At 42.6% G+C, this 24,853-nt stretch overlaps 1 protein-coding gene across 1 annotated transcript in view; it reads right to left on the bottom strand.

Moving 5' to 3' along the window:
- Positions 1-17,165: 17,165 nt before the first annotated feature.
- The window catches only part of ATP6V0D1 (ATPase H+ transporting V0 subunit d1), a 144,045-nt gene continuing 136,357 nt past the window's right edge, over positions 17,166-24,853 (bottom strand). Inside the window, exon 8 of the mRNA XM_077455687.1 lies at positions 17,166-22,455. Within this exon, the coding sequence (XP_077311813.1) occupies positions 22,294-22,455 (162 nt within the window). The 3' untranslated portion in view covers positions 17,166-22,293. The remainder of the gene's footprint in view (positions 22,456-24,853) is intronic.

The raw sequence follows: 24,853 nt of genomic DNA, 5'->3' as shown, positions 1-24,853 counted from the left end.
AATAGAGCTTTCCCGTGCAAGCCTCTGATCCTATGGGATCATACGGTGAGGGGGAAAAATGACAAAGAGGGAGCCTTGAAGCCGCCGAGTAGGGCGGGTGACGTTTTTTTTCTCCCGCCGCTTCTTCCTTGTGAAGAGGGGGAGAAAACAGCACAGGTGGGTAGGACCCCCCCCCCCCCCCCAGACTTACCAGAGGTCTGCTGCTGGCTGGAGGAAAGGAAGCTGCTGTTCTGGACACAACGTGAGTTCTCTGAGGAAGCGTGAGAAGGTGTGTGCTCTATACAGCCCCCAGTGGTGACACATAGACATGACAACATTCAATAAAGGAGACATTCATAAGAAAATTTAAAAAAATTCTTAGAAAACTCCACTTACCTTTCCCGCCGCAGGGTTTTCTGTGGTAAAACCAACAGACCCAATCTTCACCCTTCACGGTGGGTTCTGTTAATAGACCTCCAGGAGCTGGGGGACCCTCTGGGAAACCCACAATCCTGGACCTGTAATAGCACCACCACCAGTAAAACTTTATGGCCTTAATACCAAAAGTACTGGATCACGGGGTCCAGCTCTCTAAAAAGAGAAGCGTTTACAGGCAAAACCTCATTTCTTCGGACATGAGTCCCGGGCACCATTCAATTTGGCCAAAAAGACACTTTGAATGGATCCGGCTGCATAGCTAGCCCCAGCAAGGATTGCTCCAGTGGAGCTCAGCACAGCACATCTTTACTTGTGACCAACACCTCAGACACTGGCGAAAAAACGGAGGTACTCCAAGTAGTGGGAGGGGTTATATAGGGAGGCAACTTCCTGTTTAGGGTGTGCCAGTGTCCAGCACCTGAAGGTGGACTATAACCCACATAGTAATTACTATGGCTCTGTGTCCCGTGATGTACGATTAAAGAAATTAGAACGGTTTGTGTGTTATCAGCTTAAATACATTGTGGTTTGTCTATTATAGTGACTTGATGAGGATCAGATCAGATTTTATGGCAAATTACTGCAGACAAACAGTACATTCCAAAGTGTTCACACTCCCAATTTGGTACACTTTGCCTATACAATAATCAGATATGTGTCTAAATATTGGGCAAATTTGGATCTGAAGTTCTTCCTCGACTTATGTTCTGTGACTAAAAGAAAGGTCTGTTAAAAATGACACCACATGGTTTACCACTGAAAACAATTACATATATTTTGGCAGGTAAAACGGTTCATATTTTACTGGAATTCCGCTTTAAAAAAATATGTCTGACTCTGCAAGACTGTTTAATGTAAAAATACATTCTTTTTGCTATTGAATAAGAAAGGGGATCTACTTTCTCTCATACTACCCAACAGAGGGGAGGCTTGTGCAATATGCATCTTGACCGACCATCTTCTTAAATATCTCCACTGAGTTACTGTCTATGAAAATATATTTTTTAGTTAAGTTGCCCTTTTTTTTAGTTAAGTTGTACTTTTTAGCATCCGTTTATACATCTTCCAGATCTTATTTCTGTTGGATATGACTGGGATCTTTCACAAACCTATAGAAAATCTTTTGGCTTATGCATTAGGATCACAGCCATATGCCATTATAACCCAGCAGACTATTGCTAAATCAATTGCAAAAGACAGGTTCTGTCAGAGATTATGTTGATTTCTTTTAGGGAATGTATTTCCTGAGTAGTTAATCTCTGGTTCTGAGAAAGAGCTTGATGACCAAGTAGCCCCCTCCAACCTTCATTACAAGGGCCTGGAAAACCTCAACTCATAAATCCTTTATTTGTGGAAACAAAGTCTGGTGACCTGTAAACGTATTCTACTACATTACAACTACGTTTCTGGAAAAGAACAGAACTTTATTTTCCAACTTGTATTTTACCACAGCTGTAAAAATACACATCCCCTCCACTGTTCATAAACCCTTCATACACCTCTTCATGGGATAGAATAGCATATAGGTCAACCTCCATCCATACGTTAAATGAACAGGAAATGAAATGGTTATACATCGGCTTGATATAGCTTCCTATACCCTTAAATAAGGATTTGGTCTTAAAAAACATTTTCATGTTTTTCTTTGTATTTAAGGTTTCTTTTTCACAAAATACATAGTCAAGGAAAAAATCCTGCCCGAAGGCTTATGGCTTTAATATTGATATAATATAGAATGTTATTCTTTCTTGCCCGGTTATTTTCAACCACAAGTCTGCGGCCAACAGGCAATTCATAGACTAAAAGGTGATGTAGGAAAAATCAATTAGGTAATTTTACATATTGTGGCAGACCAGCTTTCACGGCAGCCTCCTTCACACATGTGGTGGTTTTCAGGGCCCCCCGATAAGGCAGCACCGCTGGCCTTCCTTTACTGGGCCAAACAGGATTGCCAGTTCTACTGCCTTGCGACTCTTGTGGATCCCCCTCACCTGTGCAGCTGTGACTGCAGAGGAAGAGACTAATTAATCCTGAGTGAATCAGTTCCTTTCTCTGTGTCAAATATGAGACATCGGGGGTCTAAACAGACCCCTAATATTTCACCAAAGCCCCCACAACAGGGCAGTTAAAAATAAAAAATAGTTCTAAAAAAAGTAAAATTCTAAAAAATATTCAAGAATTAAAGGCTTGTTGAAGTGCTTTGCTCTACGAAGAGCAGTCAGCATTTGGATCGCTCTTCAGAGAGCATTTGACAGGCATCGAGGAGGCATATGGGGGGCGGGGGGCGTGTGGTTCTAAACGCACTGTTAAAAAGTGATCCACTGTGGTATAGAATATAGAACCAGTTTGCAGGCTTTTGTGAGGTGATACTGTTGTCTCTTGATGTTGTAAATGACCCCAGGAGAGACATTTCTGGCAGAGAACGTATGCCCTAAAGTTCAGGACAGGTAACCCAGTGGAATAGTCCAAAATGTTTTTTGCCCACTAATGGGAAGATGCTTCACTGAGTCAGGGCTCTCTTGAGTAGGAAGAGAGGAGCACCCAGTGTCCAGAATAAGGAAACTCTTAATGAAGAATATAATAGTTGATTGGAAGTAAAATATGTACAGATCGAGCCATGTTTCGGGGGAAATTGCCTCCCCCTTCTTCAGGGCTGTTGGTACATTTGTGATACAAAAAAGACGCCACTTGTCACCATCTATAGCTAGCTATTGCAGTAAGAAGCATTGGAAGGCTAACAACAGGTATAAACAAGGCCAAGGATAAATCCGAGGGGAAAAAACAAAAACAAAAAACGTAACTTACAGACCAGCCCGCAGATAACCAATTAGACCTGTCTAACAGTATGCATTAAAAGCAGGCTGGTCGGCAAGTTAAGCTAGTTTTTTCCCCTTGGATTTATCCTTGGCCTTGTTTTTACCTGTTGTTAGCCTTCCAATGCTTCTTACTGCGATAGCCAGCTATGACATCTTTTTTGTATCACTGTCGTGTTTTTTTGGTCAGGCAATGCACTGACACCTTTGCAGCCATCGTGCTATATGCTGGGTGTTCAGTGTGCCCCTGGTACTTTTAAGAAGGGGTAGCTCCCATTCAGTCCACCTGCTCTGACTTATCTATCAGAATGCATGTGCCTCCACTGTGGGGACACTTATAAGTCAGTGTTAGTTACCACAGATACCAGGGTGTAGCAACGAGGCTCTGTGGCTTACGCATGCATTTGCAAATGTGCGCAGACTAAACCCCTGCTTTTAACGCCTACTGTTAGACAGGTTTAATTGGTTGTCAGGCTGGTTGGTAAGTTAAGCTTGTTTTTTTTTTTCCCTTGGATTTATCCTTGACCCTTTTTTATACCTGTTGGTACGTTCTAATGGAGATTGGTAGGCTCTGCTGGGAAGACATTTAAGAGACTCCAGCACTGGCGATTTTTACCACATACTGAACTCATCTAATTTAACCTCTATCATTGATGACAACGCCTCGATATCCAAGGAGCTGAGCTACATCCATTTGATCCACCTGAATTTTGGTGTATGGCCACTGGCAGTGGTGAATGCTCTATTTGACCTATCTGTTCAGTCAGAGGTCAATGTTTCAAGGTGAGCAGTTTGGCTGTCTGGTGGTGGGAGCACCTAATTTCGGTGATTGCCAAGGATATCTGTATGCATTTTCACCTACTGAGAGAAATTAAGTATTGTCGATCACTCCTATCAGAGACCCTCCATTAACTTTTTATGATTTTTCTTTCTCTGTTGTTTATTTTGAGAGACTTTATGTATAACGAATAGGGGGTTTTTATCAGCGTTGCACTACTCTATGAGGCTCTGCAGGTGCGCCTAATATTTTTTTGAAATCCGATGGTGGCATCTCACAAGCCATCATCAGCTTTCACAAGAAACGTAGGTACACACATGGAGCTTACCCATCTCTGTTAGAATGTATGAACAATCCTGAAGAAGGGGGAGGCAATTCCCCAGACGTATTGGCTCTATCTGTACAGGTTTTACTTCTAATAAATGATTATGGTCTTCATTAAGAGTTTCCTTTTTCTGGACACCAGGCATCACTCTCTCCCCACTTAAGTATCTTTCCAGCTTAAGCGACAGCTCTGTTGTACCAGTAAGGTAGGAACCCAAATCTCCAAAGAGAGATCAACACCATCAGTCACCTGCAAAACCACCTAATATCTATCAAAAACCATTCTACTGGTCTAACACTGTCTCTAGCTAATCAGGGTCTTTTGTAGAAGCCATTGCTGTTGCATTTGTAAAGACACCTAGGGTGTCTCTTGGCCTTTTTGCCCTAACTAGACTGACGTCCGATATGGATGAGATTTGGAGACTATCAAGAATGTGAATGGATAGGTGTTCATATCAGACCAACATCTGGAAGAGACCAAAGCTTGCTACACACGTAAAGATTTCTCTTGTTTAGCCTGCCGTAGATTTTCCCATCCACGCTAAACAGCATAGATGGATACATTTCCTTTACGTGTATTCTGGAAGCTGGCACTTGTGGCTGTCTACAATGCCCAAAAAGTGACTTCAGCTGATTGGATGCAGTCACTGTTTGCCCAACACTTTTCCCATCTGGTACCTTTGATTTATCAGTTGAAATTGTCCAGCCAGGTGGTGGCAGCAGAGCTATCCGTGGATTGAATTTAAGCCAATTCACAGCAATTGGCTGAATTTCAGGTCTTGTATGGCAAGCTTAGGACAGTTAGTCTGTGCTGTAACAGGCTGAGTGCTAGAGGAGATCAGTTGGTGTGGTAAAATAGCCAGAAGGGTTGTATCATCACTGCTCAGTATTGTAGTACTGGAGTAAAATACTCACCTGTGGGGGAAAAACGCACATTGGTATTAGTCTGTGATGCAGACCCTTATAATGTATACTGAAATACAGTGGCTTGCCATCTATAACAAAAGCTCAAGTGGGTCAAGTGTCTGAACACTCAGGGGGGGGGGGGGGGGGGTTTATCATGCAATCTGCAGAGTCAGGTGCCAATCTGGCAAAATTTAAAGTAACTTAATTTATCAAACTAGGATAACAAACCAGAATTTTGCTCTACACTGCAACCTACAATGTAACCATTTACAACATACTATAGAGTCCAGTATCAGTGTAACAAAGGGCAGCAATATTTCCCTTTCACTTACACGTCTCCTCCATACCTTGTGAACCACACCACAGTGAAAAGAGAAACCGAAGACTAATAAGCTCTTCTCTCACTGCCCAGTGCTATTTGACTGAGTTTTGCTTCTCCTTCCCCCTCTCTGAGCTTTGCTGTACAATAGCCTGCAGAGGCTGATACCAAGTAAAATGACGGTCTGTACACTGATTGCATCTACAACAAATGCATTTAATAATGTATAAATGAATACAGAGCTGCATTATAGGTGCATTTTTAGCTACCTGGAGCTCAGCTTTAACAATACTTATAGTGCTGAAAAGTACAAAGTTGGCGCGGCTTTGAGCAGGATGGACGCTTGAGACCTTAGCTCCACTCCGTCCGGGACTTCTGCTTAACCCCGAGGGGCACAAACACCGCGAATCGCATCTTCTTTATCACCCCTCAAGCCGTGGAACCTTGGTGCATGCCGGCGAGGAAGAAAAAAGCACGGGGCATTGCTCAAAAGACGCTCACGCAGTACCTTCTCCGCTCACAGGAACAGTCCAGCATGGCGCAAGATGGCGCCGACAGGAGAAGTCTCTCCCCGGGTCCCGCCATCTCCCCGTGTCCACCGCGACCACCCTCTCTCACTCCCACAACTAACTGTGAGTACCCTGGTTCCCTCTCTAAAGCAGATCTAGAGGACAGCCTAGAAACTATGTATAACAGGCTGGCATCTAAATTCCAATCGGAACTGCATAAGACCTCTCATGCCTTGTCACAGGAAATCTCAGTCCTGGGAGCCAGAACGGAGAGGTTAGAGACTAAACATGATGAGTTGGCTATTGCTCATAATGATCTTAGCAGGGAGCATGAAGCACTGTCCTCTGCATTTAAGTTGATTCAAACACAGATCGAAGACCTCGACAACAGAAACAGGCGCAATAATCTGCGCCTCCGTGGAATTCCTGAGTCTGAGCTCATTCCTGTGGTGATTAGATTGTTTAAATCCCTTCTCCCTGACTATGATTCAAGCCCCCTAGGGATGTCATCCTTTGCATGAAGGACGTTCTAGTTAAGGAAGAAATTTTGAGAGCCGCCCGCAACAAGCAGAGGATAACCCTCGATGACCATTATATCCAGATTTTCCCAGATATTGCTCCGGCAACTTTGAAGAGGAGAAGGGGCCTGAAAGAGATCACCACTGTATTGCAAACAGCCCGTATCAGGTACCGGTGGGGATTCCCATTTCGCCTAGTGATCCCCCATAATGGCACGACTTACTCCGCCACCACTGTCTTGGAAGGACAAGAGATCCTGGTAAAGCTTGACCTTTTGGATGCCTCTGCGATTCGCAGGCTGCCCTCCACTCCTAGAGCTACACCTATATGGCAAACACCCCCGACCAGGAGAGGCAGACGTAGGATCCGGTATGATGTTGGAGACCGTGTGGACGATAGCCCTCGTTAACGGTTCCTTACTCTGGCTCATCTCAGGTTTTGTATGCGGCTAGCATAGACTTCCCAGAGGATAATCACACTGTTTTTCTCAAGAGATACTCTTTTTTTTTTTAATGCATCTTTTTTTTTTAAGCGTTTTTTGCTCACCCCTCTGGGATTGTGCATGTCCCTAGGAGCTGTGCCATGGCTCCCCCTCCCAGTAGTTGGTTGCTTCTCTGGTGGGTGATATCTACCATTGCGCAACCCTACTGGGTACGAGACCTGGTTGTCTCGGTATATGACTTTTTCTCTGGTGTGGGAACTCTCTCCCACAGGTACCCACATCTGTCAATAATGTTGATCCCCAAGTCTATGTTAGAGGCTGGGATCGTTTTTCCAGGTGTTAGTTTTATTTTTCTATGTTTTCTTGTTCTTTCCCACGTTGGTCGATCATTTTACAAATCTTATGATTCTACTACAGTATGTGTTTATCTCATGTTATGGTTCTGTGATCTACCTACCCTCAGTGTTACTGGTCGGTCCCCTATCCCTATGGACCTTAGGGAGGGGTGTGGAGGCCCCCCTGACGAATTCGGCTTTAATGTATGAGTGTATGATTATTACTCCCTTTCCCCCTCCCTTCATTAGATTTGAACCCCCCAACTATCTACACGTTACTTCACACGCCATGGCAATAACCTGTATTTCGCACAACGTTAAAGGATTTAACTCACCCTCCAAACGGCGTAAAGCCTTCGCCTTTTATAAACAGCTTGGAGCTAAAATCCTCCTACTCAAAGAAACGCATTTCTCCCGCTCTTCCCATCCCAAATTTTTCCATAAAAATTTCCCTCAAGCCTTTTACTCACTCCACTCATCCAAGACCAGGGGTGCCGCCATACTCCTCCACTCCTCCCTCCCGATGGAGGTTAAGCAAATGTTCAGGGATCCTGAAAGTCGTTATATGATTGTGAAAGGGATTGTTCACAACAGGGAACTTACTATTGCTAGTATTTATGCACCCAATGACAGCCCGGCCACCTTCCTTAGGTAATTTTTTGAGAAGCTGGCACAATACCACTCCCCCCATATGATCATAGGTGGAGACTTTAACTCAGTAGCTAACGCCACATTGGACCGCTCATCGACTACGGTTGCCTCTAGAGCGTTCCCAAAATCTCTCACCGGTGGCTTACAGGATCTTCAACTCACCGACACCTGGAGGGCACATAACGTGGGTTGCAGGGAATTCACCTTTTTCTTCCATCCTCACAACAGTTATGCGAGATTGGACTACATATACACATCCCCAATCATACTTGCCAATTCTTTAGACGCCTCTATCCATCCCTGTGTATGGTCAGATCATCAGGTTACTTCCTTTACCACAGGGTTTATTAGACTTGCCCCTACACTCCACTCCTGGAGATTGAATGAATCCATTCTCTCAGACTCAGTGGTAGATTCCCAATTAGCTCAATCTATGGAAGAATATTTTTCTCTTAATGCCCAACCAGATATGCAGCCCTCACTTCTCTGGACGGCGCATAAAGCCGTCATTAGAGGGAAAATTATTAGTATTTCTGCTGCCCGTAACAGGACTAACAGACTTAGAATAGTGGAGTTAACCAAGGAGCTTGATAATTTATATAAAAATACATCTCTGTTACACTTAGATACCACAAGGCACTCTATTGAACAAAAGCGTTTAGAACTGGACTCCCTCTTATCATCTAAGGTTGAAAAGGCACTCCGTTGGACTAAGGCCCGTTATTTACTATTTAATAACTCAGCATCGACAATTTTTGCCAGAAGGTTGCCAAACTCGATTAACCCTCCTCATTTATATAGGCTGTCTAACAAGGACGGATTAGTGTCCTCGCACCCCAAAGAAGTACTCAAAATCTTTGAGCAATTTTACACCAAACTCTTAGCATCTCCCCACACTCCCCCTTCCCCAGAGGATTTAACATGGCTCCATAACATCCCCGTCCCGACCCTTTTCACCTCACAACTAGATGAACTTAACGCCCCTATCACAATACCTGAAATCTTAGGTGTAATTAAATCACTAAAAACAGGCTCTGCCCCGGGCCCTGGTGGTTTTTTTCGGCCCTATATTACAAAAAATACTCCATGATCCTGGCCCCTAGAATGGTTCACCTCTTTAACTCAGTCCTACTTGGCAATCGCTTCCCTGAGGAAATGTTGTTGGCCAACATGTCACTAATCCCAAAACCAAATAAGAATCATAACCTGCCCCAAAACTTCAGGCCTATCTCGGTTATGAATAATGATATAAAAATATTTAGCAGAGTTTTAGCTGACAGACTGGCAAAGTTTATCCCCTCCTTGATATCCCCCTTCCAATCAGGGTTCATTCCACATCGACTAATTACCGACAATATTCGCTTAGCGACTGATATCATCCAAGATGCTAACCTACTTTCCCGCAAGCTTCTTTTGCTAAGCCTAGACATACAAAAGGCGTTTGATAGCGTCACATGGGATTATACCAACGCTCTTCTGCCACGCATGGGCTTTCATGGAGAGTTACTTGTGGGTTCCCAGGCCCTTTACTGTAACCCTACGACCCGTATTAAGCTCCCTGGTTGTTGCTCTGAGTTTTTTCCAATAGGTAGAGGCACTAGACAAGGGTGCCCCCTTTCCCCCTTAATTTTTGCTTTAGCACTTGAACCCCTTGCGATTGCCCTTTTGAGAAAGCCTGATGTTACTGATTACACTAAAGGTAATGAAATGTACAAATTTTGCATGTATGCAGATGACGTTTTGATGTTCATAACCAATCCCCATGTTTCGCTCTCCAACCTTTTTACGACGCTGTCGAGTTTTGCAAAGGTCTCTGGTCTCTCTATCAATGTCTCCAAATCTGTTGCCCTTCCTGTGGGTTTTTCTCCCACTGGCTTGGCCCTTATTAAACAAAATTACTCCTTTACATGGGCCACTTCACACATACCCTACTTAGGAGTGGGACTGCCCGGAGACTTTCGTGACCTCTTTAGTGTCAATTATCCCCCACTGATTACGAAACTAAAAAATACGCTTAAAAGCTGGCTTCCTTTACACATTCCCTTTATATGGAGAATCACAGCCTTCAAAATGGTCATCCTTCCCAGGCTATTATATCTGTTTCGCTCCCTACCAGTCATACTTTCTAAATCTTTTCTGCTCAACCTCCAGTCCCATTTTAATAAATTTATCTGGAGTGATAGGTCGCCTAGGTTTGCCAAGGGAGTCCTATACAGCTCTATGAGAAGTGGAGGCCTAGGGGTCCCCCAAATTTGGTTGTATTATCTTGCTTGCAGATTCACGCAGCAAGCACAGTGGTCGATCCTTAACTCAAGAGTACCTTGGGTACGATTTGAAAGTGATTCGATAACACCCTTTTATCTCCCTGGCCTTATGTGGTCAACACACCAACCTCACTCAACATTACGTACACTTAATAATATAGTGGCGGATAGTTTACTATTATGGCACCGCTACAAAAACAAATACAACCTCACTTCTGAGACCTCTATGGGCGCCTCTTACCTGGGCGATCCTAGATTCCCCCCAGCGTATTTCCAACCTTGAGACGTTCCGATTATGGGTTCAATGCAAACTTACCCAGTTGAAGGACTTTGTGACGGATTCTGGTTTTATCCCTGTCTTGGTATTACAGACCCAGCACCAACTCCCTGATGGGGAATATTTTAGATACCTGCAAATCCGTCACTTCTTCCTCTCCCGCTACAGACTCCAGTCCCCAGTCCATATTACCATTTTTGAGGACTTCTGCTTTAACTTCCCACGCCAAAAAGGGCTGATTTCCCTGATCTACAAAGCTCTCGAGGGACTTGCAGACGCCCAGACTCTGAATTATAGATCACAATGGGAACGTGAGCTGGGACTGGGAACCGATGTCATAGATTGGGAGGAGGGGTGGAATAATATGTGTAAATGCACCAGATCCTTAACAATTAGGGAAACTGCCATTAAAGTAATTACCAGATGGTACTACACCCCCCGGTACGTTTGCATAAAATGTATGTTCATACATCCCCTAGCTGTTTTAGAGGATGCAATCACCTGGGCACCTTTATCCACATTTTTTGGTAATGTGAGTTGATTCGTCCAGTTTGGCTGGAGGTGTTGAAAATATTGGACAAACTCGCTGGTCGTGCATTATCCCTAACTTATCAACACTCTCTTCCAAACCCCGTCTGACACCCCAAAACCCCTGTTAAGGCTAGTTCATTCCATCTGTGTCTCTATGCTATGGACCATAGCACTACACTGGAAGTCCCCGTCTGTCCCATTATCTCAGGTTCTCTCACGCACGGATCATGTGATGCTAACTGAAAAGATTTTCCATACTCTGCATGACACGACCCATATATACGACCTAAAGTGGAATCCTTGGTTCCTATTCAGATTACAAAAATGATCTTTTTGTTATTTGATTTTATTTTCTAGTCTTTTCTCCTTTCTTTCTTAGTATTTTCTTTTCTTATAAATTACATAAATGAATGTCAGGACATTGATTATTTTCTTTTTCTCTCTCTCACAATCTTTGGTTTGATGCAAGAACTATACCAATGTTTGTTTTCACTGTATGGTCCCTAGAGTCATATGGTCTGTTTACCAGTTTATTATAATCTTATCATCCAACTTTTTGTGATATATATGTCATCTGATCCTTTTTGCTGATACTGTTTTCTGTTTATCGCTTTAATAAACTTTTTTGAAAACCAAAAAAAAAAAAAAAAAAAGGTACAAAGTTGGTGAATCTTTCACCCAAGTACTGCAAAGCATATTCTTGGCATAGATTGCATTCACATATAATCAGTGTAAATGTAAAAAAAAAAGAAAAAAAAAGCCAATCGTGTATTCAGGACCATAGCAGATATACACATCCATTTATTCCAACTTCCATAGAGCAATGTCATACTAGTTGGCTTGCAGCCATGCTATCTATGGAAGAAGTATGCCTTGGAGTGTTCCAAACATTTATCCAGGGATTTCCTATGGTTTGTGTGCATGTGTGACCTCTGCAGCTGCAATCTCAGACACCCTAATGTGACAACTTTGCAAACATCTGTGCTAGAGCTATGATTGTAGTTATGATTTATTTTTTATGTAAAACAGATGCACCCTATAATGTAGGGGTTATTTATATCCACAGTGCTTTTACCAAACAGCAGAGGGGAAATTTACGAATCAAGTAGGTAATGTTAATTCTTAACCACTTAAGCCCCGAACCATTTTGCTGGCCAAACACCAGAGCACTTTTTGCAATTCGGCACTGCGTCGCTTTAACTAAAAATTGTGCGGTCGTGCGACGTGGCTCCCAAATAAAATTAACATCCTTTTTTTCCCACAAATAGAGCTTTCTTTTGGTGGTATTTGATCACCCCTGCAGTTTTTATTTTTTGCGCTATTAACAAAAAAGAGCGACAATTTGCAAAAATATTGATTATTTTTTACATTTTGCCCTAATAAATATAACATTTTCTCCTCAGTTTAGGCCGATACGTATTCTTCTACATATTCAATCAATAAACGCAATAAGCGTTTATTGATTGGTTTGCTCAAAAGTTATATCGTTTACAAAATAGGGGATAGTTTTATGGCATTTTTATAAATTTTTATTTATTTTTTTACTAATAATGGCGGCGAACAGACTGCAACATTATGGCGGACACCGGACATTTTTGACACATTTTTGGGACCAGTCATTTATACAGCAATTAGTGCTATACAAATGCACGGATTCCTTTGTAAATGACAATGGCAGGGAAGGGCTTAACCACTAGGGGGCAGTGTATGGGTTAAGTATGTCCTGAGGAGTGAGTCCAACTGTGGGGGGGGGGGGGGGGGGGCGTGGCTACATGTGGCACGTCACTAGGCAGAATGGGGAGATGCTTGTTTACATTAGCATCTCCCCGTTCTTCCTCTCTGTGAGACGATCGCGGGTATCCACGCAGACATGGAGTCCGCGGGACCTGACTCACGGAGCTTGCCGCGGGCACGCCTGCAGGCTGCCTCTTAAAGGGCAATGTACAGGTATGTTAGTTTGCCTGTACAAGCCCTTCTGCTGACGTATATCAGCGCGAGGCGGTCGGCAAGCTGTTAAAATACAATTCTACTTCTCTTCTGTATGTCCTGTCTGTGACAACAGTGATATGCACCTCCTCTGAATTGTGGCATTTAGCAATAGTTATTTATAATTGGATATATTGATATAGTATTTATACCCAGTGCTTAAAAGTGTATTTAAATCCAAGAACAAAAATGTAATATTTTGCAGCTTACTAGTCCCCAGATGTTGTGGCTGCATTCATTTTTTCCCCCTTATTCTCACCTGGTGACCCTGTCAGTAACACTTTTCTTGTCCTAGGGTAACAATGATCATTGAATGAGTGACTTGTATAGCACTACCATTTACCCTAGGCCAAAAAATTGTTAGAACTACAGAACACCTCCTCCTTATCTCCATAACGGGGGGGGGGCTGGAGTTGACACAGAAAACTGGCAACAATCCTAACTGATAACAGCAAGGACAGAAAACACAGGAAATCTGTTTAAAAGATGACTTCTGCTAGAATCAACAAGCTAATTTTTCTTGTTATGGAACAGATAACAAAAAGCTTTTAATGGCATATTTAACAGACCAAAAGAGAGTAAATATAAGAAGCTCATTGGGCTCAGTGTAATTACAGTTTAATTTTGTCTGTTTTAACCACTTCCCAACCAAGCCAATTCTCACATTTCTCTCCTACATGTTAAATTCATATTTTTTTTGCTAGAAAATGACATAGAATTCCCCAAACATATATACAGTGGAACCTTGGATTACGAGCATAATCCTTTCCAGGGCTGGGTCGGGGTCTAATGGTTCACGAATCAAAGTGGATAGAATTTGAAAAATTTTCATCCAGAAGCTTTGTACCACTGGACAAGTCCACCAAATATGTAAGTGTGTGCCCCTTTCACCACAGTTGCGGAAACAATTTGGCGAGTAAGAAGGTAGGAATTTAGCAATTCTGTCCGGTACTAAATACCACCGCATGAGGACTTTATAACTTGCTTCCAAGGCAACAATATTTTGTGAGGAGAGTTTAGTATGTAGTCAAATGTCAGACCAGTCGTGTCCATCCAGGTTCAGAGATAGGTCCCTGGACCAACACTGCGCATATACGCGGGGAGCGCCGAAGGCTGAGAAGAAAGGTGTTCGTAGAACTGGGATATGATGCCCGGGGAATGCAGGTCGGAGTCACATACTTTCTCGAATAGTGATAGTGTATCTGATTCCATAGGGGGGCCTATGATCCCTTGCGTAAAGTGAGAAATTTGGAGGTAACGAAAGCACTCTTTATTTGGTAGGTGTGCTTGGGCTTGTAGGGATAGGAACGGCTTAACTGTGCCACCCGCTACTAGGTTGCATATTCAGGTTAAGCCAGCTTGCATCCAGGCCCGGAATGAGGAGGGTGTAGTGTAGGCAGGGTAGAACTCGGGGTGACCCAAGGAGGAGAGGAGTGGGGAATGTGGGGACATTAATCTGAATGGCTTACGTAGCTTATCCCAAAGTTTCAGTGAATGTGAGGTTAAGGGGTTGAGTATGGGGCCTCGAGCAGCAGAAGGAAGCCAACAGAGGCAGTTTGAATACAGAGGCTGGGTGTGACGTCATAACATTGCACCCGGCCTCCGAGTGATCATAGAGACTCCGGCGACCATCTGGTCTGCCGGAAATCTCTATGGCCACCATCTGGGGCCAGCGGATCCGTTCTCTGACTCACCGATGGAACACCGTAAGAACAGCCGCTATGATCATTCTTATGGTGTAGAGAACCTCTGGCTGAATAAGACGATACCTGAATGATGCCTGTTTCATGATAGCTGAAGGCATCATTCAGATATACCCCTGCAGATTCAGGGACGTCATAGGACATACCTTGGGCGGGAAGAGGTTAATTAAATTCTACATTAAAGGCTCAGTCTACACATACAGTAATTGATGTATAGGTAAGCTCCTTTGGTCTATGAAATATACCATTTAACTTCTTCCCGCTGGTGGTACGGATATATGCGGCCTCTCGGAGGGTGGCTTTGAAAGACTCATTACTGTGCTGAGCGCGTTGCTCGCTATACAGTAACCGGTGGGTATCGGAAAGCTCCTGATGCATACTTGCGATAAGGTGCTTTCCAATCATGAGACTGTTGTGTCTGAAAATCATATGATTGAAATGCCCACCTCTGCCTCCTGGCATTTGGAACCTCTTAAAGGACACAGGAAGGGTTTAAAGCATTTTGTTCTATGTTTGATCAGTGCCAAAAAACACCCATTGACAGGACATGAAATATCTGCTGAATGGTTATCAGTTTGCATTGTTCTTAGTTCTTTTTTACACCACTGAACACCTCCCCCACCTGTGTCATGTGAATCTATGCTGCTCCTCCATAGATACAGTACTCTAGGGACAAGAAATGCAGTACTGGTAGGATCACCAGGTGAAAATGAAGGAAGAAAATAAAGGAAAATGAAGATTACACCAAGGTCTGGTAAGCTGCAATATATTACATTTTGTTCTCAGGTGTCATTGCACTTTATTTTTTGGTGACTAAAAGAAAGTTAACTACCTGACAGTTCCTCATCTCTCTCTTTATTAGTGAGATCTCTGAGAAGTTCCGATAAAGCCCTTTGTGTAATAGAATGGGGTATGATCACACTTCAGTGGGGACAGAGTACAAGGTACACAATGGTTTCAGAGCTGTAGGCTTCTAAGTTATATTCATCAGAACATAAATACAGAACTACCTAGCATACCTATACAAATTGGTTATATAGAAAAGCTACATTTATGGCCGTATTGCATGTGCGTTTTTTACTTTGTGTTACAATGTACTTTGTGTTACATTGTGTTACAATGTGTATGCATGCTGGAATAGCATTGAAAATGTTTGGCGATGCATCACAACTCGCATACACATTGCTGTAGTGTGCATGAATATTCATATTAAATGAGCGCACAACAGCGTGAATGTGGCCTTCAAAAATGCGAGACTGGAAAATAATGTGAAAATAAAAATTAGATAAAAATCAAATTGGAACTTTTTATTAAAGTGGTTGTAAACCCTTACAAACCACTTTGACCTACAGGTAAGCCTAGATTAAGGCTTACCTGTAGGTCCAAGAAATATCTGCCACTGTCTACGGCGCAGGCGCACTGAGCGCGGCATCGTCAATGACGAAGATGCCGCGCGTGTCGGCTCCCGTGCGCATCTGGATCCAGATTGGCCATAGGAACGGTAAAATTTTAACAAATCCTTATTGTAATTTTCCTTTCTTGATTAACTCCATGGTAGCATACAAATCGGTAGACTCTGCCCTCATTCTTATCCCATAGGGTGTCTCTCCTATAAATTGTGAGGTTGATCCAGTATTCGACGATCTGCAAACCCCTGAGGGAGACTGTAACTGTCAGAATCTGCCTCGCTGTTGAAGGGCGTGTTTTCTGTTTGTTGCTGGGCAGGTTCAGTGCGTTGAATGGCGGGTTTTGACTGTAAGTGCGGTTTGCAACACACACATAAAACCAGGCCTTCAACACACCCAAAACCCGCCCCCAACAGTGAGGCAGAATCTGACAATTACGTTCTCCCTCGGCGCTTTGCAAATCGTCGGATACTGCCTCCGACCATCTGCACATGTGCCATGGTGAAGTCACACCAGTTGATCCCATCAGAACACAATAGCACAGCATTGGAGACCACTAAACTAACATCAGCTTGTTAGCACTGGGCTACGGGATAAACACAGATGCCTTTGGGACTTGGGTACTCTCATGGGGCCCCCTACTGGCCCCGGGACCTCGGGCCGTGCCCAAGTGCCCCAATGGTCAGTCCGCCCCTGCTGTACACCCTTACTGGTTTCACTAGAATTTCTCCTAGTCAATATTACTAACCACTCAAATTTCCGTTGTTTTCTGACCTTTTTTTAAAGACTTGAGATAAATTGTTGCTATGTAGAGCACAGCTAGTTTTGATATTGCACTTTCACACATTTGGCCCACCGTGGGGAGCTGGTCAAGGAGACAGCACAGCTCAGACCTAACCAGCAACTAAAATGTGATACACAACCTTCTTTAAACCCAGCTAGAAGCCAATACAATTATTAGAAATGATTGGCAATGCTAGTTCAGTGTTTTTATCCAGTTAATCATTTTATTACCATATACATAAAGATATATATTTATTTATACAGTGTCATATTTTAGGCAAAATCCATCCACTTACATAGAGAATTTATAGTAAAACATATGAATTGCACAAATACAGAAAATCAGCCAACATTTTTCCAAGAAATATCTATTCCTTAACACTGACACTGAAAATGTAAAATGTCACTCTGGAGGTGCCCAGCCAGGGAATGTGGTCACATATTTAGACACTAAAACATGGCTGTATAATAGCATTTCTAAAATAAAATGTATGTATTGCCATATAGCTGATCAAATCACATCCCTACAGGCAATTAGGGTTAATCATTCCTTAGACATTTAGGGGTGTGGAAAAAATTGCAAAGCCATTTGTCAAGCAAAACTGTGGTTACATTCATTCTAGACGAATGGGGCAAAATCAAATGTTCTCCTATTTCCTCTACAGGTCATATGGCATTTATCAAAAATACAGTTGGGCAGGAAAATACAGCATTATGGCAACTAGCTGGAGCTGCTGATTGTACTCATTTCATAACATCCTCAGCTCCATCTAGTGGCCAAAATGCAATATTTTTCCAAACCACTCATTTCATTACATCTTCAGCTCCATCTAGTGGCCAAAATGAAATATTTTCCCAAACCACTCAATTTTTTTCCCCCTTTTGCACAAAATGTATGTACCATCAGCTTCACTAGACAAATAGCTATGCAACAAAAATGTTAAACACCCCCCTTAAAGTAGTACAGAAAACATATACCAATTAAGAGCCAAAACACATTATGGAAATAGTCGCCAGACACAAAAAGAACAAATGTCTTTGCAGGCTCCAGTGAACAAACCTCAAGCAAACTGTGGCTTTTGGAGGTAGCTGGGATTTGTTCTCTCTCTGCATCTGAGGTCACGATAACCCGGTAGGTAGGATTTTGTGAAATCTGCCACTGAGCAGACTGGAAGTTACAGCACACTATATAAACACCCATAAGAGGTGGTTTTAGTGGTTGTATTCATATCTGGCTGGGAGTGACATTTTTATTTCTGTAAACCACCTGTTATGATACAGTGATAAAGGTACAACATAACACAAGAAATAGGTTTCTATTCTAAAAAGGACCACAATGAACAAACTTTAGGACGCATATCATTTATACCGAGTTCACATCCTCCACAGGGTATTCTTCATCTGTGAACATTCATGAGCCCAAAATTCACTGCTGACTTTTCACCCGGTTCTTTATTGCCATACTAATGGTCTGTGCTGTGTCAGAGGTACGGATAGTGATGAATCAAACAGAAAGGTAGAGTGTCCGAGCAACCAATCACAAGTAATCTATTTTATATGCAGGCAGGGGGGGGCAGTGTCGACGGGGCTCATTCACACCATGCTTGTTGAACTGCACTGATATTTAGGCTCAATGCAAGTGTATTCTCTATGTGGCCTGTTCACCCCATACATATGCAGTGGTATGCACATTGTAAAAATGCAGCATGTATGCACCTTACGCAGTGCAAGGCACCATACTTTATGCTGTAAATTTTATGACAGCTCATTGAGATAAATAAAATTAACAGTGTGATGCATTGCACCACCCCAACACTACGTACATCAGCGTAGATACATTTTAACGTTCAGTCTGGTGGGAACGAGCCCTAAATAGAACCAGTCTAAAGGGTTGCCAAGGGAGCCGTGTACAGTGGCATAACCCAATCCTGCTCTGTGTTGTCTTTGCCTAAAAGATGATGGGATGAAAGTGTGAAGGATGAGATCGCCAAAAGCCTATAAATGGTCCAGTAAAAATATTAAAAAGTGAATGTACTTTTTTTTTTTTTAATAAACAGGTTTATACTAACCTACTTCTGTGCCATGGAATTGGACAAAGTGGGCCCAAACCTCCTCTTCTCGGGTCTTGCGCCAACACTCCTAGCCCCTGAGGAAATTGGCACTCATGTGGGTTTGCTCTAGAGTCTCGCGGTCTGTGTATATAGTGGGGCTCACACCCCCCCCCCCCCCCGTCACTAGCTTTGATAGACTGCAGCAGAAGCCATTAGCTAAAAAGTCAGTGAGACCCGGAAGTGAGGGGAGAGAAAGCTGCAGATGTGCATAGAGCTGGATCGATAGCTCAGGTAAGAAAAGGCATATGGGGGGCGGGGGGGAAATCCTAATGTCTAAACATTTTTTTACCTTAATGCAAGGAACGCATTAAAGTGGATGTAAACCCTCACATATACCCAGTGAAGTGAACAGCCTCAGATGATACACAGAGATGAAACAAATCTCCCTACATAAGTTTTACATGTATCTGCTGTCTTCAGCTTTATATACTGTTTAGAAAGTGCACATCGTGTTCGAATTTTCACTTCTTTCTAACCACTTTAATCATCATAAAAATTCAGAAGGTACAGACGACGCATTTTGGGGGATCACAGATCCTCCTTCATCAGGGCCAAGAAACAAAATAACGTAAAACAATATTATATATAAATCTAGAAGAAGTAGCCAGGTGAAGTGTAATTCAATGAACAGTGTAAGAACATGTGCTTACACTTCTACATTTATTCATAGATATTGTTTTACATTATTCTGTTTCACAGCCCTGATAAAAGGGATATGGCAGCTCCCCAAAAACCTGTCAGTGGTACCTACTGATTTTTTATAAAAGGTTAATAAATTTTTACCGGACCAGTTAAAGACTTGTCGTTCTCTCATCCTTCTTACTTTCATTGGATCATTTTGGGGGCCCATAGGGCTACCCTGCTGGTTAGAGAGCTGCCTCTCGGGACTAATATTTGCATCAGATCACACTTAATTTTGGGTCCAATGCTCATTTCACTACCTGCTTTTTACAAAAGGTGATGGGGCAAAAAAAAAATTTGAAAAAAAGATGAAAAATGAGGCGGACTTAATTTTGGTCTTGGTTCTGCAATGCCACCACCGGCAGCAGCACTGGCCCCACTTTTCTTTTTTTTTTTTACACATAGCCCCCTGGCAGCTAGGAACAGAGGGATCAGGCTGGACCAGTGTTCACAGCACACGTCATATTAGTAAACTGGCTACTATGAGTAAAACTTTTACCTTTTGATCCAAGTTCAATAAGTCTCAATAAACCTGTACAGAAGCAGTGAGGGGTGGTAACAGAGGTCTATACAAGAGCAGATTCTCACATCCATACAGCACACATTAGTATCACAATATACTAGAACTTTATATTACTTATTTCTTCGGAAGGTTAAAGGAGAACTCCATCTGGGATAAAATAAACCAGCAAACCTACATACTATCACATTTCATTTTCATGTCATGAGCTGTACAAAACCTGATCTGTACTGAAAATCGATTCACAATTCAGGTTACTATTTACTGAATAGCTTGGAGATATGGGGACCGCTATTGTTGGCTCAGACTGCATTGTATACAATGCATAGTTTGCCCCATTTATTTGCAAGTTGCTTTTATTTGCTGCTGCAGGCCCCAAACTCTGTAGAATATAAATGTCTTTAAAAATATTAAATGATAAACAGCTAATTCAAGAAAACCTCCATTTATAAGTAATTATTGTTTTTTTTCCCCAGAAATTCTCTTTTAGCCATTTCTTTAAAAGACCAATAACCATAAAAACACTGGCTAACCAAAAACAAGGAGCTTCATTAACAACTATGACAATTATATATTTGTTTTGGAAATCTATCCGAATCGTGAATATCTCAGCTAAAGTTCTCATCAGAGGGAAGATATTATTTGATGCAAAGGTGATATTTTGTACCTACTCTGCCAGTCTTCATTCCATCTAAAATGGCAGATTACCAGGAATATACCAGTACGCCCAAAGCAAATAAATACGTTAAATAAATCCGGTTTTGTACAGATGCTGGTCGATTTCATTTAGAATGAACACAGATGAAGTTTATTTGCATTTTTAATGGCTAAGCAGCTCCAGGGACATAACTTTCCTCTAACGAAGGGTGTAATTGTCCGGTTGGACTGCTGCATAATGTGGAATTCTTCTCTGCACAGTGCTGATCTTTCACTTGCAGCCTCTACTCATAAAACACAATTCTTTACCAGAATGCAAAGCATTCTGTGAAAGGGGTCTGGCCGATGTGAATGACAAGTTCCGCCTCCTCCAATCACAGTACACGTTGCATACTGGGAAAAAATACTGAAGGTTCTGTGAATGGAGGAGGCTGGCGAGCGGTACAACTTTTTCACACTCTCTAATGTTAAATCTAGTAGGCCAGAAGATCAGCGCCATGAGGAGGATCCAGTAGCAGTAGGGAGAAGATTTTACTACTATAAAGCAGACAGACATAGGACACACTTTATCACAGGAAAGATATGTCCCTTGTGCTGTATAGCACTTTAATGCATTTACAGCAGAACTATAAGCAACTTTTATTTTATTTTATTTATTGAATAGAGTACGGAAGGGTTATAACCCCTACCAGTTTTTTTTTTGCCATCTTTGTCCCTTTGGGGAGATTTACCTTTACTTCCTGTCCCATAGCCAAAACAGGAAGTGAGAAGAAATCCCTGCAAATTAAGTGAATCCCTTGGGGCCCCCTGGTCACCAGAACTAGTGTCTCCATATAAAGGTTTTCCCGCTTTTCTGGGGACAACCCAAAATTTGGGATTTTCTTTTAGTTTTACTTTCAATGATGATTGTAAACAGGGCAAATAGAGCGGCTCAATCCCTCAATTTCTCCCTAATAGGGGCACAGACAGCAATACAAACCTAATAGGTGTTTTAATCCATCTCCATACTACCAAAAAAAAAAAAAGTTTTGCCTTTCTTACTTTAAACTTCAACTTCAATGCTATTAGTAGATGTTCCACATAAAAAAGTAACAAGTCTTGCTGTAGGATTCATGGCCCTTTAATTCCCATACAGCCAGATGGAAAGCATTGTAGGAACTGAGTAGATCTACTATTGATTAACAGCTATAAATTAAAAAGGAAACCTCCACATGATCAGTTATATAAAGCCTTCGGAATCTTTACATCTCATGTCACATCCAGTTCACGGATTTTTATTTTTTTTTCAGCCTGTAAGGCAAAGGAAATGTCTGCAGGGGAGGAGGAGAACCTGGTAGATGAGCTATGGTAGGAATACCCCTCTAGAAGATAGGAATGTAGTTGTCAATCTTGGCTCGGTGCCTCTGGGCGATACACTCTGCGATCCATACGATATTTCGGCACTCCTGCTCCTTTAGCTTTACAAAGGCATAAAATACCCCAAAGTGGAACTGGTTTATAAAGGCCAGCTTATTTAATTTCACCTGTGAACAGAGAGATGGCTGTCAGCACGTACAATAGAACATCTTCAACCAATGCACCCAATTATAGACAAGGCAGTAAAAGAACCATTTTGCTGGATCACAGGCTCGAGCTCGACCAATTTTTTTATTTTTCACACACACGCTAAAATGCCTCTTTTTGACATGAAATAGTACTTAAAGTGGTTGTAAAAGCTCAGGGGTTTTGTCCCCATAGCAAGAGGCTTGCCATGGGGGCACCCAAGCAGGATCGCTCCCGAGCAGCTGCTCTGAGTTTCCATTCACACAAAAAAATATATCTCAGACCCGCCTCGCGCTCTCCTGATTGGCTCACTACCTGTGATTGATAGAAGAGCCAATGGCTACCACTGCGGTCTCAGCCAATGAGGAGGAAAAGAGCTGGGAGAGCCAAGTCTCGTGCACATCGCTGGATCGATGGCACTAGGCAGGAGAGAGGGGCCAGGAGCACCGGTGTTTTGTGAAGAAATGCCCCCCATCGGATAGTACCCGGGCTGAAGGGCGCATGCGCTGTATGTAACAGCACAACAGCTGATTTTAACATCAACTGTTGTGAGACGGCGCAGGCGCACAATAGCCGACAGAATCTTTTTTCTCTGTCAGATTGTGTCCAGCGCTCCCCCGCCAAGTTCATGTCCATGATGATTTCTAAACATTGTAGGTGGATTGTAGGCAGAATTAGATATCCAGTGCAGCACAAAATATATAACTTTGTGATGGGTGGATTTTTCAATTTCTTGTGGCTCATCACAAAGTTTTATTTTTCTGCTGCACTGGCTATCTAATTCCACCCACAGGAAATGTAAAAATCCGCCTATCACATAGTTATATTTTGCAGCACTGGCCATCTAATTCTACCCACGTGTAGAAATCCGCCCATCCTGGACATGAACTCGCCACGGGAGTGCGGTGCACAATCTGACAGAAAAAAAAAAAAAATTGTCAGCTATTGTGCGCCTGCACAATAGCTGATGTTAAAATCAGCTGTTGTGCTATTACGCATTGCGCATGCGCCCTTCAGCCCAGGCACTATCTGATGGGGGGCACTTTTTGACAGAACATGGGCAGGGGACACGAGAGGAGGAGGATCAGGGCTGCTCTGTGCAAAACCACTACACAGAGCAGGCAAGTATGACAAATTTGTTATTTATAAAAAACAAAAACAAACCTTTATTATCACTTTAAAGCTGATGTTTAGTCTATTTGTTCTGATACCTCCTTATCCCCATTATCAAGATGCTTATTTTTTAAAATCTAAACCTTTACGATTTCATACATTTTTAGACCCAGTAATTCCATTACTAGGCCAACTTGATTCTCTATAAATAGTTTCTCGAAAACCTCACAGCAACCTGCATCATTACTAAGCAGAGGGATGACTCTTAAGAGGAGTTATGCAAATATCAAAATGATTTGATGGGTGGATGTCAGTCTGGAGAAGTGGGCAGGCGGCATGCAGACTACCGGTACTCCAGTAACACTCACATGTGAAATTGGGACTCTATGATTGAAAGAACTGAGATCCAATGAAAGAAAGGGAGGTGCCAGGGACAGTAAGACTGGAGAAGACCGTGCAAGATGATGCTGGAGATCTTTCAGCCAAGAAATGAGGTGGGCTGTATCTGACTTGCTGTAGCTTTGAAGGCACATAGTGCAACACTGAATGTAAGGCTGGAGTTTAGCTTTACCTTGGTAGTAAACTCTGTTCTACCACTTGTACATACAGGCAAGCCTATAGTAGGGCTTACCTGTAGGTACTGTGAATATCTCCTAAACTTGCACAGTTTAGGAGATATTCTGAGTGCATGCAGCTGGTGACATTACCGCTGCATGCGCTCTGAAGATCCGGCATACAGTGTCAGACCTTCAGAGCCCATGCCATAAACGGCAGCTCCCATGCGCATGCGATGGAGTGACATCATTGCGCCCCCTCGCCACTCATGTAGCCGGAGGATGCAAACCCGGAAGGAAGACCAGGTGAAGATGTCAGTCTCAGCAGTGACAGCGCTGGAGAGCTTCATTCTAATGTAAGTCTCTCATAATGTGCTAGTATGTAATGCAGGGAAATGTATTTATTAAATAATAAAAGCAAATCTTTTTGCAGGTAAAGAAATTGCATTTTTTTTACTAGGAGCCAGCAAAGCATTGCACCCACAATCGGCAGAATGCAGGTGAAATGCAGGGTTCCTGCAGATGGTCAGGGTAAGCTGTTGTATGGACAGTTGTTACACAATGGCAGGAAGCATCAAATACAGCGATTCTCAACCAGGGTTCCTCCAGAGGTTGCTAGGGGTTCCTTCAGCATTGAGAAATTTCTGCCTCTCAGATAAGTTCCCACTGACACCATTGTTTTTTTGAGCTATACATAAGGAGGTAATTCTTC

The sequence above is a fragment of the Lithobates pipiens genome, unplaced genomic scaffold (genome assembly GCF_037356315.1).
Source record: "Lithobates pipiens isolate NorthernLeopardFrog02 unplaced genomic scaffold, aLitPip1_a1.2 Scaffold_10, whole genome shotgun sequence".
NCBI lineage: Eukaryota > Metazoa > Chordata > Amphibia > Anura > Ranidae > Lithobates > Lithobates pipiens.
The sequence above is the reverse complement of the archived record's forward strand: the minus strand, read 5'-3'. Positions and strand labels throughout refer to the sequence as shown.